Raw genomic sequence first — 17,569 nt, forward strand, 5'->3', positions numbered from 1 at the left:
GGATCATGTGACACTAAAGAGTCCAGTAATTGCTGCTGCTAACTCACAATTTATATTAAAATAGAAAACAGTTATTTTAAAGGTGCCCTCGAATGAAAAATTGACTTTATCTTGGCATAGTCAAATAACAAGAGTTCAGTACATGGAAATGACATACAGTGAGTCTCAAACTCCATTGAACAGGCGAATCTCAACATAACACCGACTGTTACGTAACAGTCGGGGTGTACGCCCCAATATTTGCATATGCCAGCCCATGTTCCCAACATTATGAAAGATATTAGACAAGGGCAGCCAGTAACGTCTGGATCTGCACAGGTGAATCATCATGCTAGGTAAGCAGGCAAGAACAATAGCAAAAAATGGCAGATGGAGCAATAATAACTGACATGATCCATGATATCATGGTATTTTTAGTGATATTTGTAAATTGTCTTTCTAAATGTTTCGTTGCATGTTAGCATGTTGCTAATGTACTGTTAAATGTGGTTAAAGTTACCATAGTTTCTTACTGTATTCACAGAGACAAGACCCGTCGCTATTTTCATTATTAAACACTTGCAGTCTGTATAATTCATAAACACAACTTCATTCTTTATAAATCTCTCCAACAGTGTAGCATTAGCCGTTAACCACGGAGCACAGCCTCAAATTCATTCAGAATCAAATGTAAACAATATAACAGTATACAATACTCACATAATCCAACGCATACATGCCGCATGCATGACGAACACTTTGTAAAGATCCATTTGAGGGTTATATTAGCTGTGTAAACTTTGTTTATGCACTGTTCAAGGCAAGCACGAGCTCCGTGGGCGTGGAGCACGAGAATTAAAGGGCCAGTAGCCCTGAATCGGCTCATTTATAATGATGCCCAAAAATAGGCAGTTAAAAAAAATTAATTAAAAATGGAGCGTCAGCATTTAAAGGGGCCGCACAGCATAAATCGGCTCATATTTAATGATGCCCCAAAATAGGCAGTTAAAAAAATGTATTTAAAAAAATCTATGGGGTATTTTGAGCTGAAACTTCACAGACACATTCAGGGGACACCTTAGACTTATATTACATCTTTTTAAAAAAAGTTCTAGGGCACCTTTAAAATGTAATATCTAACAATATTACTGTTTTTACTGTATTTTTGATCAAATAAATGCAGCCTTGGTGAGCACAAGAAACCTCTATGAAAAACACTGAAAAAAAAAAAAAGTTAAACCCTAAAATTTAGAACATATGTATATTACTTTAAAACATATGTATATAATAAAAAAATATGATTACAATTATGAAAACATTTATTTATTCAGCAATTTACATTCATTATTTTTGCATAATTAAAAAAACATAAAAGTTTCTCCTGCAGCATTGTTTTTTTTTTTACTTTTTAAAGAGTGAAACACATACCCACAAAAGAAAGTTATTACAGATGAATAATTACAAAAGTGAAGTCTCAACTAATTGTAATTTTTGCACAGTCATAATGTTTTAATTTTTGTGACATATTTCAGGTTCTAAAATTTGACTATGATGTGAAAAGTTGCAAATGGTTCCACAACACTGAATCTATTGAGTGGCTGATCTGATGTAATGTTACATCAGCTTCCCCCCATCTTCATTCTTATTTACAGAACACTGTATCAGACTTGGCTAAAATGGCTTTGTCTGGAAACACACACACTTACTTTTCCCCTCTATCTCTCTCACTCTCTCACACACACACACCCGTACAGTAACTCATACTAATGCCATGTGGTTTGACCTAGATTCAGTTTTATGACAAAAAAGATCACATAGTCAGTCCACAATCCTGGAAACAGGAGTTTGTTATCAGCCCATCATTGGCTCACTTGCAAATCAGAACACGTCTATAACAAGTGCAGTGAAACTGGGCTTTTGAAAGAACACGAGAAAACAGCAAGTGTTTAAAGTGAGTGCTCAATGCCTTTGTATGATCAGCATGTCACATGAGGAAATGTGAGAATTGGATACTACTGCTGAGGCATCGTGACTCGGGGCTACACTAACCACAACAAGAAACACCCTTGTACTCAAATAATACGCAGTAAATTACAGGATGAGATGAAAAGAGGAAGACAAACAGTAAAGGAGAGAAAAGGGGGAGTGTTTGAGACACTAAAAAGGCCAGTGAGAGAGAAAAAAAGAGGAGGCCACTTCACATTGTATTTGTTTAGACTCGTCACAGCGTATCAGAAGTTTGCTTTACTTTGAGAACACCTTCCACTCAGGCCTTTCATGTGCCACTGGCAAGCGGAGACACACTACACTGTGAGTGAGAGAGTCAATGTGTGTGTTTTTGTGAGTGAACGAACAAAATGCCCAGAAGGACTGTGTCAGTTCCACATCCCAAAGGGGATCCGACTCCAAGTAATTTTGGAGAGAAAGATCCTCTAAAATCAAATGGAGACCACCATGCCGGAAACCCAGAGGAGAAGGTGGAACTGCGAAAGAAGGTGACCTTGCTCCGAGGAATCTCTATTATCATTGGGACGATCATCGGAGCGGGAATATTCATCTCTCCGAAGGGAATTCTGAAGAACTCGGGCAGTGTGGGAATGTCACTGGTGGTGTGGATTGCCTGTGGGATTCTCTCTCTTTTTGGTGAGTGTCACACATAACACATATGCAAACATGAGCATGTTAACATATGCATATGCTCTCACACACACAGGATCACATTATTTTTCCACACATATTATACAGTTTTGACAAATAATCTAAATATCTCACCAACTTATCTGGCACAAATCGACATTCTTAGTTCCTGATAGAATCAACAGTTGCATTTTAATTAGAATCTGAGGAACTGTACAGACGCTGACTTAACAGTTTGTTTGCGGTGAAATCGTGGCTTACCTAACAGCACCACTGACGTCATAGTCATTCATTAGGACACACCACTTTACTCATTGAAATGTGTTCTTAAAAGGATAGTTGACTCAAAAATGAAAATTCTGTCATTTTCTTTAGTCTCATGACATTCCAAACATCTTTTTCAAGGGACATCAAAGGAGACGTTTAGCAGGTCACAGCTGTTCTCTTCCACACAATGAAAGTGTATTGGGACAAGGGGCTGTCCAAAAGAGACAAAAAGACACTTTAAATTCAAGTCTCCTGATAGCTTTGTGTGAAGAACAGAGTGAAACTTAAGCCATTATTCACTAAAAATATTGACTAGTTTGTTATGGTCCACATTCACATTTACTGTAATCAGCAGCTTGAACATTCTGCTAAACTTCTTCTTTTGTATTCTACAGTTTAAAGAAAGATATACAGGTTTTAAAAGACATGAGGGTGAATAAATGATGGCAGAATTCTAATATTGTGGGTGAACTAAGGGTCAGGTTGTCTGTGCACTCTTACACTTGCTTAGTGCTCTTTATTTTGCTCTCCTTAAAGGGATAGTTCACTCAAAAATGTAACAAATTTCACTTACTCACCCTCAAATTGTTCCAAACCTGTTTATTTCTTCTGTTGAACACAAAAGAAGATTAAAGAATGTTGGTAATCAAACAGTTGACGATAGCCATTGACTTCCATAGTAAGAAAAAAAAAATACTAGTCAAGGAAGTCAATGCCTAATGTCAACTGTCTGTTTACCAACATTCTTTAAAATATCATCTTTTGTGTTCAAATGAAGAAATAAATTCATACAGGTTTGGAACAAAATTAGGGTGAGTAAATGATGACAAAATGTTCATTTTTGGGTGAACTATCCCTTAACTCACCTTGTTCCTGAATGACTGTAAGAGTATAAGAGTACCGCTAATTAAAGCTACAGAGACAGAAAAAATAAAAAATAAAAATTGGAGAACTGGATGATTGTAATCACATTTGAAAATTTGGCACTGTGGATAAAGCTGCCTTTTTTCAAATAGCAGATGGAAAGGACTGTCTTGCTTAAGTTGCTCATTGTGTACATTTGCAAAATTATTTAGACAAGTTAGGCAACTCTGAGTCAGATAAGCCATTTCCCTAAAAAAAAAAAAAAATCCCATTAATCACAAAGTACAGTTTATATTCTACTAGCTCAAAGCTCATGATCCTATTACATCAAACTGAAAAGTATTCTTTGAATGAATCATGCAGTATTTGGTAACATTTTTGCATGTACACAGTTCTCTGATGTTGGTTAATGGTTACATGACATGCAGATATTTCATCTTTTTAGTACATGTTTTATTAGGGGCCAAGCACCGAAGGTGAGTAGGCACCTATTGTAATCGTTAGATTTCTTTTTATTTTTGATTCTTTTTCTTCCGCTCTGGAAGTCTATAGCAGCCCATAGAACCGTATGGTAAAAAGTTGTGAAATTTTCCACACAGTTAGAGGACAGTCTGAACTATGTCCATAGTAAATTTGGAGTATCTAACTCAATCCCTCTAGCGCCACCAGCAGTCCAAAGTTGCACTCATGTTTATGTTAATAACTTTTGAACCGTAAGGGTTAGAAACAAAATATTTTTTTTTTTCCTCTGATTTCTTGGGTCATCCTATGACGTCATTTTCCATCATGAAAATTTTTCCGCCATTTTGAATTTTCAGAAAAATTAACTCCTCCTAGGCCGTTACTCCGATTTTCATGAAAATTGAACCAGATCATCTTCAGACCATGCCGACAAAAAGTTATGGAATTCAAGTCGATTCCTCAAACCGTTTTCTAAAAACATGTGAACGAATTGTACATAATGCTTGCAAAAACAGACGTAAGGCTGTATCTCCGCAACGCTTTGCAACATGCAGCGTTTCGGCACAGCGCAACCTTCTGGTCCGGAGATACCAGACACAAATTGATATTTTTGCTTATAACTTTTGATAGGTTTGTCCAAAAATCATATATTTCTTGTTGGATTTGAGGCATCATGCCGAGTCGAATGATAACCAATTTTCCCATATTGGCCATTTTGAATTTTGTGCTAAAATGCTGTATTTTACGAACGCATTAGCGTATTGTTACTAAACTCGGTATGGGTCATCAGGACAATGCCCTGACACTACTCAAAAAGTTTTCGCGCAGCGCCACCTTGTGGTCAAAAGTTAGACAGAATTTACACAAATGTTAATAACTTTTGACTATATTAACTGATTGTAATGAAACTGTCTCAGTAGATTTCTTGGGTCATTCTGAGAACATAGATATCAAATTTGTCATATTCGGTTGAACTTTCTGTCCGCCATATTGTTTTTCATTAAAAACCTACTTTTTCGAAATCCTCCCAGACCGTTGCTCCAATGTTTCACCAAAATCTAACTGTATCATCTTCAGACCATGCCGACAAAAAGTTATGGATTTCAAGTCGATACATCAAACTGTTTTCATATACCGGAGCAATGAATTTGAGGCATGATGCAAAACCCACTCTTGAAACTGTATCTCTGCAATACTTTGACATATTGACACCAAAGACTGACCACACTACAACAATTTGGACACAGCGCCACCTATTGGTCAAAAGTGATGAACCAGTAAATCCTTACTTTTGACAGTATATATAATTTTTCAGTTCTTTTGCCTAAAATGATCTTAATAGATCTTTAATAGTTCACTGTTGCAGTTAGTCTGATGCTCCCAGCCATGTTGGCTGGCTTCTTGTGCCGTTTTTGTGCTTGGCCCCGTAATTGCTGCTTGCAGCTATATTTTTAATTGCTTTTATTTTCTATTATTTATTTATTTTAATTACATACTTTCATGATTTAACTAATTATTGGCTTTTCATCAACCCAAATTGTTTGCAAACTCTGCTATAAACACTATATTGAAAAGGATCAGGTTTTTCTGATAGTCGCCAAGCAAGAATTTCAGGCTATGCGGGAAGAACCTGATAAGAGGCCCCCTCTAATGCTTAATGTGTGTGTCCGTGCATGATAGAGGCTGATATTGTCTTACGCCGCACTTTGATGGTGAGGAGAGCGCGGTCTGACACCGTGGAGGTTGATGGCTTTGTGTGTGTGTCAAAGAAGAATTAGTTTGTGTATAAGAAGAGCATTGTTTGACAGTTTGTTTATTCATGTGTATGCCAGGAGTCATTTCACACTTGTCAGCTTTCTTTTGTGTGTCGCAGCCCGCAGGCTTTGAGGAAAAGCTGAGCTGCCGATTAAAAAAAACCTGTCCATTCATCCACAATTTCTCTCAGAGAGAGAGTTCAAATCTGCATTCTGAACTCTTCTGGTGGGCCTTAGAACTCTCTTTACATTTACCTTTTGAAGCTCACAAGTCAAGGGCTGCGAGTGGCTTTGATTCGAACAGAGTATTCATTAAAATGTTAAAATGCATAGAACTATAAAGAGCTTGTGTAACTGCACTCTCTGAGAGAGAACAGATGGTCTTAATGAAATGACTTAACCATGTGCCTTTAGGGTTGCTTTGCAGGTGTTGTGCAAATCTCGTCACCTTTCTGAATAGTTATGGCACTTGCTCGTCACAACTGGGCTTTGTCCAGCCACTGTCACCTCATTTTGCAAAAGTATAAAAGGTATTCGCCTTAATTTTTCCTAACTAGTTGTTGCTTTTGTCCCTTTCAGGTGCTCTATCATATGCTGAGCTGGGTACCTCTATTAAAAAGTCTGGCGGCCATTACACATACATTCTGGAGGCGTTTGGTCCACAAGTGGCTTTTGTGCGATTGTGGGCTGACATGATTGCCATAAGGTCAGTAAATCCTCATTCATCCACCGTCTTCATTGTCAGTTCTTTGGGGCACTGCCAGAATAAACAAACACAATCCCTTCAACGCCCCAAATAAACACAAGCAAACTCTCCCCAACAAAGGTTATCTCTCAATATTACTACTTGGCTCCAGTAGGCATGGAATAAAAACCAGAGATAAAGTGCCTTATGACAATGAACAAGCCATTGTGGAGGCTCTCATGCAAAGGATCAAAGGCTGGATTTAGTCCAGGTTCATATGTAATAATCACAAAACCACCAGGAGTAACATCTGTAGGTGTAGTTTGAAAGCAATCAAGCTTCATGCTGTACAGTAAGCACAAAACATGTTCATGGGAAAGGTTCAGTTCAGATTTTGTAGGGGACTTGTTCACTGATTTTAACAGAAAAAAAAAAAAAAAAATCAAGAAAAGATGTTCTATTACAATCATGATTTATCACAAAGATTACTACTACTTCTACCTTACTTTGGAACAGTGTTTTATGAATGATTACAAGATGTTCAGTACAGTACACAGAGTGCTCAGAGATAATTTTCTCATCTTGAAGACCTGCAGGTTTGGCTGTGATCGCTCTGGCATTTGGCCGCTATATTTTAGAGCCCATCTTCATGCCATGTGGAGTTCCTGAGATTGCCGTTAAATTGGCCACAGCAATCGGAATCAGTAAGCTTGAGCAAATTTATATATTTATATATTTAGGCTGCTTGATTACAGTGTGAATATATACCGTCTTTACGGCCTGGTTTATGTGTGCCATATTAATTTTGAGATATTGTATATTCCTTTTCATCACAGCCATGGTAATGTATCTAAACAGCATGAGTGTAAGCTGGACTGCCAGACTCCAGATCTTCCTCACCTTCAGCAAGCTGCTTGCCATAGCCATTATCATTGTTCCAGGATTATATCTACTCTTCAAAGGTATTTAGTTTATATTATGCTTCTGGCTTCTTGAATAAGAGTTTTTTTTTTTTTAGCTTTTAGTATGAATATGTTAGCCTTAAGGTTATGAATAAGCTGGAGTGTTCCAAAACAATGACAAAACTCGCATTTAGGAGATATAAGCATTCAAAACTTACAGTCTCTCACTTCCGCTAAAATGGATCACAGATTTTCATGACATCTATAGGCCTTTTAAATACAAAAACAAAACAAAACAAAAAACAAAACAACTAAAATGTTAAATTGTTACAATAAGGATTCTATAAACCATCTATAAACCTATATTCTATAAACCATGGCACATTTTCATGTTATCACCATGAAATAAATTGAAAAATCTTTTTTTTAAAAAGTTGCTTTTCATAGAAATGAATATTTAAATAATTACAAATTGAGGCAAATAAAAATGCCATAAATCCCCAAAACTGCACAACTGCACAGTAAAAACATAACATAATATTATACTCATTATGAGATGAAGGATAGCTGCATACATACCTTTACTTTTTGCACATTTCCCCTACTCATTTTCCTAATTTAGGCTCCTGATGGATTTTAGACCTTTTTTTTATCCATAATTTCAATGTGTGTTGATTTAAAACTTCTCCTGCTCTCCCTGCTGATGTCACCTCAGGTCTCCCCACTGGAAGCCCTGAGGTGATGTAAACCTAAAATTATAGAGAACATCAGGCTGTGTTAGCTTACCATAATGCTAATCATTTGCCACTGGTTACATCTGCAGGGGAGACCAAAAACTTTGAGAATGCATTTGAGGTCAACACAGCAGACCTGACAGGACTTCCTCTTGCCTTCTACTCAGGAATGTATGCCTATGCTGGATGGTGAGCCCTCCTTCTTATTCCACACAAATCCGATAATGCCAATTGAGTCTTTTAATACATGTCTGGCCTCTTACAGGTTTTACTTGAATTTTGTGACTGAGGAGGTGGAGAATCCTGAGAGGTTAGTGATAGGATATAACAAATATGATTTCTGTAGGAAGGGTTTGATGTTTAATTCAGCTGTTTCTACCATGGCAAACCAAACGGCAGTGATGACTTGTGTGTTAATTTCCATTCCCCAGGACAGTGCCTCTTGCCATCTGCATCTCCATGGTGATAGTAATGATCTGTTACACACTGACAAACGTGGCGTATTACACCGTGATGTCAGCAGAAGAGCTGTTAGCCTCCAATGCCGTGGCTGTGGTGGGTCACTCCTTGTCTGGCTCTATCTCAAAACTTCTTCATTAATAATATCCAAGATCCCAATGTTTTTAGTGAAATGTTTTTTAAATGAAACATTTTAAGAAAGAAAGACAGAAGAGAAAAGCATACCAGCTTTTTAAACAAGATTAAGCAATTTGCAGTAGTGACTGTAATAGTCAACACCTTCCTCCTCCCCAAAGTAAATGTGATTACATAAAGCCAGTGGCTCTGCATGCCTGTCTGTTTCTCTGCTGGAGTAATCATATATCTCTCACAAATAACTGACAGCACCAGAATCTGTGCGCAGAGATCTCCAGCTAGGCTCTGAACTACTCTAAAAGCTTTCTCATCTTGTTAGATATCTGTAATGCATTAATTTAGAGCCTGTTTCATGTTGCGTCTCTCACATTTTTATGGAAAATATAGCCTTTTTACTGCACTGATTATTCATAAACACTAACAAGTCTAAAAATTGAAGATCAATGTTGTTTTCCTATTTGTTTCACAAAATGAGTTCTATTTTCTCACTTCCATCCACTCTCTTTTAATCTCTTTCCTCTCTATCCATCCATCTTTCCCTCCCCAACAGACTTTTGCAGAGAAGCTGATGGGAAACTTCTCATTTGCAGTTCCCATTTTTGTAGCTCTGTCTTGCTTTGGGTCCATGAACGGATGCCTATTTGCCATCTCAAGGTGTGCGTCTCAGTTTTGAGTCTCAGATTACCTGACTTTTTCTAAAGTCAAACTTAGAGTGATAATGGTTATAGGGAAACTAGGGAACAAGCTTAATTATTTTTTGCACAAATTCATATGAATTAGCCACCAATTCACCAAAATGTAAAATACTTAAAGGGTTAGTTCACCCAAAAAATGAAAATTCTGTTATTAATTACTCACCCTCATGTTGTTCCACACCCGTAAGATCTTTGTTCATCTTCAGAACACAAATGTGACCCTGGACCACAAAACCAGTCATAAGGGTCAATTTTTTGAAATTGAGATTTATACAGTTGCAAGAAAAAGTATGTGAACCACTTCCAGAATCTGTGAAAATGTGAATAATTTTAACAAAATAAAGGATATAATACAAAATGCATGTTATTTTTCATTTAGTACTCTCCTGAGTAAGATATTTTACATAAAAGATGTTTACATATAATCCAAAAGACAAAAAAATAGCTGAATGTATTAAAATAACCCCATTCATAAGTATGTGAACCATTGATTCTCAATACTGTGTGTGGTTACCTGATGATCTACTGTTTGTTTGTTTTGTGATGGTTCTTCATGAGTCTCTTGTTTGTTCTGAGCTCTGTTCTTCAGAAAAATCCTCCAGGTCCTGCAGATTCTTCAGTTTTCCACCATCTTTTGCATATTTGAACCCTTTACAGCAGTGACTGAATGATTTTGAGATCCGTCTTTTCACACTGAGGACAATTGAGGGACTCAAACACAACTATTAAAAAAGGTTCAAACATTCACTGATGCTCCAGAAGGAAACATGATGCATTAATAGATGGGGAGTGAAAACATTTGGAATTTGAAGATCAAGGTGAATTGTATTTAATTTGTCTTACGGGAAATATGAAAGTATCTTCTGTTGCTTCTGAAGGGCAGTACTAAATGAAAAAAAAAAAAAAATGTATATTTAAACAAAATAACAAAAATTTGGACATCTTTATCCTGTTCAAAAGTTTTCACCCCCTGACTCTCAATGCATCGTGTTTTCTTCTGGAGCATCAGTGAATGTTTGAACCTTTTTTAATAGTTGTGTTTGAGTCCCTCAATAAATAAAACTAAATGAAAAATAACATGCATTTTGTATTAGCTCCTTTATTTTGTTACAATTATTCACATTTTCACAGATTCTGCAAGTGGATCACATACTTTTTCTTGCAACTGTACCTGTGCAACTTATGTCTGGTTTTGTGTGCCAGGGTCACAATTGAAAATATTTTTAATGAAATCTGAGAGGTATGTGTCTCATCCATAGACAGCAATTTAACCACCACTTTCAAGGTCTAGAAAGGTACTAAAGACATTGTTAAAACAGTCGACGTGACTACAGTGGTTTAACCTTAATTTTACGAAGCGATGAGAATACATTTTGTGCCCCAAAACAAAACAGAAATAACTTATCTTCTCTTCTGTGTCATTTGCATACGTTGTTCAGGTTTGGCGCTTCCAGTTTCTACGTAAGAACGGCGGCTCAGTATTGGCAGATGCTGTTCACGTGAACAGCACATTGCATTCGTGTTATGCTGACGCAAGAGCCGGCCAATAATGAGTCGGCGTTCTGACATAGAACCTGGAAGCGCTAGGTGTAAACAGCATATGAGAATGACACAGAAGAGAAGATATTGTTGAATAAACTCATTATTTTCAAATATATTCTCATCACTTCATAAAATTAAGGTTGAACCCCTGCAGTCATGTCAACTCTTTTAATGATGTCTTTAGTACCTTTCTTGACCTTGAAAGTTGTGGTTAAATTGCTGTCTATGGATGAATCATATACCTCTCAGATTTCATCAAAAATATCTTAATTTGTGTTCCGAAGATGAACAAAGGTCTTACGGGTGTGGAATGACATGAGGGTGAGTAATTAATGAAAGAATTGTCATTTTTGGGTGAACTAACCCAAGAATTGCCATGAGAATATATGATTTTTATATTATTTTTCAAATGCCCAACAATTGTTGGTTCATTGTTTTAGGCTTTAACATTTTTTTTGTTTTTAATTTCAAATCCTTTAAAGTTTCAGAACATCGACTATTGTATGTCTTGTTTTTTTTATTTTGGCAGTGGATGTTTTAAAATGTTTTAGCATTGTGTTTCTCTTTCACAGAATGTTCTATGTGGCCTCTCGAGAAGGTCAGCTTCCTGAAGTTCTCTCTATGATTCACATACGCCGACACACGCCATTACCTGCTGTGATTGTCCTGGTGAGTCATAGACACACACCAGTCCCACTCAACAGTCACCTCCAACTCCTTTTCAGCTGAACAAAACCTGTTTGCAGCTTCCTTTCTTTCCACATATTGAGCATTTCAAGTGTCAATGTTAAGTGATAAAAAACACTTATAATTGCAGTCTAGGCCTATACAGACATTTGAAAGTTTCAAAATAAACAAAAACATATTACTTATGAAATTGATTATTGTAATATGATCCTAAAAGGAAAAAATAAAGAATATAAAATTTACTTGTACAAATACAAAATATGACATTAAAAAAAAAAAAAAAAAACTTACATATGCATAAATATTAACTCATGTAACTTACAGTGGGTACGGAAAGTATTCAGACCCCCTTAATTTTTTCACTGTTTGTTATATTGCAGCCATTTGCTAAAATCATTTAAGTTCATTTTTTTTCCTTATTAATGTACACACAGCAGCCCATATTGACAGAAAAACAAAATTGTTGACATTTTTGCAGATTTATTAAAAAAGAAAAACTGAAATATCACATGGTCCAAAGTATTCAGACCCTTTGCTGTGAAACTCATATATTTAACTCAGGTGCTGTCCATTTCTTCTGATCATCCTTGAGATGGTTCTACACCTTCATTTGAGTCAAGCTGTGTTTGATTATACTGATTGGACTTGATTAGGAAAGCCACACACCTTACAACTCACAGTGCATGTCAGAGCAAATGAGAATCATGAGGTCAAAGGAACAGCCTGAAGAGCTCAGAGACAGAATTGTGGCAAGGCACAGATCTGGCCCAGGTTACAAAACACAGTGGCCTGCATAATCCTTAAATGGAAGATGTTTGGGACGACCAGAACCCTTCCTAGAGCTGGCCGTCCGGCCAAACTGAGCTATCGGGGGAGAAGAGCCTTGGTGAGAGAGATAAAGAAGAACCCAGAAATCACTGTGGCTGAGCTCCAGAGATGCAGTCAAGAGATGGGAGAAAGTTGTAGAAAGTCAACCATCACTGCAGCCCTCCACCAGTCGGAGCTTTATGGCAGAGTGGCCCGACGGAAGCCTCTCCTCAGTGCAAGACACATGAAAGCCCGCATGGAGTTTGCTAAAAAACACCTGAAGGACTCCAAGATGGTGAGAAATTAGATTCTCTGGTCTGATGAGACCAAGATAGAACTTTTTGGCCTTAATTCTAAGCAGTATGTGTGGAGAAAACCAGGCACTGCTCATCACCTGTCCAATACAGTCCCAACAGTGAAGCATGGTGGTGGCAGCATCATGCTGTTTTTCAGCTGCAGGGACAGGACGACTGGTTGCAATTGAGGGAAAGATGAATGCGGCCAAGTACAGGGATATCCTGGACGAAAACCTTCTCCAGAGTGCTCAGGACCTCAGACTGGGCCGAAGGTTTACCTTTCAACAAGACAATGACCCTAAGCACACAGCTAAAATAACAATGGAGTGGCTTTACAACAACTCCGTGACTGTTCTTGAATGGCCCAACCAAAGCCCTGACTTAAACCCAATTGAGCATCTCTGGAGAGACCTAAAATGGCTGTCCACCAAAGAATGGCTTTACCATCCAACCTGACAGAACTGGAGAGGATCTGCAAGGAGGAATGGCAGAGGATCCCCAATTCCTGGTGTGAAAAACTTGTTGCATATTTCCCAAAAATACTGTATTAGATCAAAAGGGTGCTTCTACTAAATACTGAGCAAAGGGTCTGAATACTTAGGACCATGCGATATTTCAGTTTTTCTTTTTTAATAAATCTGCAAAAATGTCAACAATTCTGTATTTTTTCTGTCAATATGTGTGTACATTAATGAGGAAAAAAAAGAACTTAAATGATTTTAGCAAATGGCTGCAATATAACAAAGAGTGAAAAATTTAAGGGGGTCTGAATACTTTCCGTACCCACTGTATATAACATATAACTTTTAATTTACTATACCAGTAATTTTCATGCCTACACCCCTTTTTCTATGACTTTCTAAAAGTGCTTGTCTTTCTTTCAGTATCCGATCACACTACTGATCCTATTCTTAGGGGACATCTACAGCCTGCTGAACTTTATGAGCTTCCTACGCTGGTTTTTCATCGGGGTAGCCGTAGTCGGCCTCATCTACCTGCGATATACACGCCCTGATATGCCACGGCCTTTTAAGGTGACCCTCTTTTCTGTGCTGGCAGCCTATTACCTCATATCTGTAATGTAATATAATGGTTAAATTTCTAGCGGTTAAGAAAACACGTTAGATTTAATTCTAAGGCGTCGGTTAGGAGAGGTGAGCCAAGTGTTGGAAAGCTATTGAGATCTCAATTGTAGTCTGTCACTTTGTTATTTTATCCACTTAATCTTAGGTTGCTCCAGGGGCCCTTTTTCTGGGATTAATCAACTGGTAGTTGAGTGTCCAACTGAGTGTCCAATATACTGTGAAATAACCATGGACAAAACCAATCAGATTTTTTGTGATTTTATGCACAAGTAAATGCTCTCTTTTCTTTAGTCTTATCTAAGTATTTAGTTTGTCATAATGAAAAAGTATAGCTGATCACACTAGAACAGGTTTGGTATAAGTATGAAAATTAAATTCATGATATAGTAATAATAATAATAATAATAATAATAATAATCAATTTTATTTATGGGCGCCTTACGTGACACTCAAGGACACCTTACAAGCAGATAGAACACATAAAAAAATTTGCATGCAACAATTAAAAAGTAACAACAACAACAACAAAAACTAGGGTTACATATAAAATGTCACCTGCATGCCTGCCTAAAAAGATGGGTTTTCAAACGAGATTTAAAAATAGGGAAAGAGTCACTATTGCGAATGTCATGTGGAAGTTCCACAGATGAAGAGCAGCATAGCTAAAAGTTCGAGATCCCATAGAAGCCAAACGCATGCGAGTAAGAACTAAGGAGAATGTACGATGATCTACGAGTTTGAGAGGAATAATAAAGGACCCAGGACTGATCCCTGTGGGACACCTGTAGAAATAAGTGATGATTTAACCATGGATATGGCCATGGATCCGTTAGATAGAAAACTGAAGATTTTACAGATATCCCTGACACAGGTCCAAACATGTAGTTTAAAGGAAATGAAAATTCACACTCAAGACGCTTCAAACCCATATGATTGTCTTCAAAACAGGTCACAATAAACAGGCATACCCTTCAAAAAGGGCACAAAAGCACCATAAGAATCATAAAAGTGGCCTATTCACTATATTCCAAGTCTTCTGAAGTCCTATGATTTATGAGGAACAGACTTCCATTTATACATACATTCTCGACACTTGCAGTTTATTGCTCTTTCCAAACTCCAAAGAATACCAAACCTTTAATCTCTTTTTCTCTGTATTTTTCTCTTTCACAGGTTCCCATTATAATCCCTGCTGTTTTCTCCTTCACCTGTTTCTTCATGGTCTTCCTTTCTCTATATTCGGATCCAGTTAATACTGGGATTGGCTTTGCCATCTCTCTTACAGGCATCCCTGCATACTACATATTCATATACATCGAAAGAAAACCCAAATGGTTCCAGAAATTCTCAGGTCAGAGGTTACATAAATGCAAATGTCAAAAGGCAACAGTGTAAAACTTCTGAATATGTGTGAAAATCATTTCTTGTCTAGTTACACATGAATGATTATTATAATGACTATACCATGCCAATTTTTGATTATATGACCAAGGTGTTAAACTCTTGGAAATATATTTTCTGGAAATGAATAAAAAAATCCTTATTATGCACAGATGATGGAACATATGGAAATATATTCCACATCACATCATACAGATTATGGTAATATCATACAACATATGCCAATTAGTAAAGCTGGCTAATTGTTTGTTTCCCTTGTGTTTCTCAGACTCTGTGAACAGATCGCTACAGATCATCCTAGAGGTGGTTCCTGCAGAGCAATGACCTTTATCCTTTTTTCTCTGTGCATGTATGTGTGGCTGTGTCTATATAGTATCTGCAGTATCTAGTTCTCAACTGGTAGGTCATGAACAAAGTCTGTTCTGATTGACAACAGGGAGAAAACAATAGTAAATCCAAATAATAAAACCAACTGTAGAAAAGCCAGTTGAGACCTACTGCTGTTGTACATCCAAAAATGAGCAAAAACAATCTCTAAAAATGTCTCTGCCTCAGTCCACCTGAGAAAGAGACACAACACTGTCATTTCAACATATTATTCATCTTCCAGTGCAGTGAATCCCCTAACGTGACTGACATAAAGTCCATGCATATCACCTGTTGTGTTTTAGAACCTTGGCCACTTATTCATTTTGCACTGCTATATCTTTATACACGTCAATGCCACATACATTATAACAAGTGATTCCACTGAGGGATGACTCAACAATGGGCTCAGACAGGAATTAGGACATAATGTTTCACTCTCCTTAATTGCTGAGATATTTGAAATTGTGTTATACTGACATGACTGTACATGAAAACACTGAAAAATGGCTTGTACTGTCTTGTATAGGACATCACATACACTACAGTGATATTTCTGTATTACGATACACTGGATAATCTGGTATTTTACTGCCTATAATGCTGTTTTATTGTACCATGCAGGAGAACCCCACAGTGCACTAATTTATGTTGATTATCGCTCCAGAATTGCCTTTTAAGCAATTGACAACTTACTGTAAATACCCATTCAGCTTGAAAATTAATCTTATTTGTAATCAGTTTACTCCCAAATGAATTGCCAGCAATGATTTTGCACATTAACAATGTACGTGTTTGAATACTAAATCACCCACATATATCCTGTCGGACACCTGCCTACTTGATTATGTCTGTGTTTTAATTAAATCAGTATTATGTTATTATTGTTAAGTGTTTGCGGTAATTTTACATTCACTGGTATATTTTTGTACAGCATATTTTGTAAAACTATACTGACTACTACAGTAGAAACAACTTTTGTAAAGCAGTAAGCAAACTTTGTATGACCAATTCTACCAAATTAAATAAATATTTCCCTTTATCTCGGCTATTTTTGCATATTCTTGAATTTTTGCATACATACTGTATATATATATATATATATATATATATATATATATATATATATATATATATATATATATATATATATATATATATATATATTGTTTTGTGATGGTTGTTCATCATGAGTCCCTTATTTATCCTGAGAAATCCTCCAGATCCGAAAATTCTTCAGATTTCCAGCATCTTTTGCATATCTGAACCCCTTCCAGCAGTGACTGTATGATTCTCAGATCCATCTATTCACACTGAGGACAACTGAGGGACTCAAACACAACTATTAAAAAAGGTTCAAACACTCACTGATGCTCCAGAAGGAAACATGATGCATTAAGATCCGGGGGGTGAAAACTTTTGAACAGGATAAAGATGTCCAATTTTTTTTTTTTTTGTAGTACTGCCCTTCGGAAGCAACAGAAGACACTTAAATGTTTGCCTGGGGACAAATTATGTACAATATTCCTTAATCTTCAAATTCAAAAGGTTTCACCTATGGAAGTCAAAATTTAGGATGAGCAGTTCTTCCCTGCAAGAATTACAGTCTAATCCCATTCAAAACTCAGAAAGTTGTAATCTGGACCATACAGTGTTCAGACATCACCTGACAGTGGTTAGAAGGTATTTGTGAATAGTGGGCCGTAGACTGGACATGACAGGAAATATCACGTTGAAAGCAGAAAATGTGTTCTTGTGTCACTCTGAGGATTTTGATCAATGAACAGGTCTTACTTCACAGAGTCTGCTGTT

At 36.9% G+C, this 17,569-nt stretch overlaps 1 protein-coding gene across 1 annotated transcript; it reads left to right on the plus strand.

The window, feature by feature from the left end:
* Nucleotides 1-2,170: 2,170 nt before the first annotated feature.
* slc7a11 (solute carrier family 7 member 11) lies at nucleotides 2,171-16,800 on the plus strand. Its single transcript, XM_067381060.1, has 12 exons — nucleotides 2,171-2,622; nucleotides 6,543-6,669; nucleotides 7,237-7,352; nucleotides 7,485-7,610; nucleotides 8,374-8,473; nucleotides 8,550-8,594; nucleotides 8,716-8,839; nucleotides 9,429-9,532; nucleotides 11,688-11,784; nucleotides 13,790-13,939; nucleotides 15,164-15,341; nucleotides 15,660-16,800. The coding sequence occupies exons 1-12, from the start codon at nucleotides 2,337-2,339 to the stop codon at nucleotides 15,713-15,715; spliced, it is 1,509 nt and encodes a 502-aa protein (XP_067237161.1). The 5' UTR covers nucleotides 2,171-2,336; the 3' UTR covers nucleotides 15,716-16,800.
* Nucleotides 16,801-17,569: the final 769 nt, after the last annotated feature.

Source organism: Chanodichthys erythropterus, chromosome 1, assembly GCF_024489055.1.
Source record: "Chanodichthys erythropterus isolate Z2021 chromosome 1, ASM2448905v1, whole genome shotgun sequence".
Classification (NCBI taxonomy): Eukaryota; Metazoa; Chordata; class Actinopteri; order Cypriniformes; family Xenocyprididae; genus Chanodichthys; species Chanodichthys erythropterus.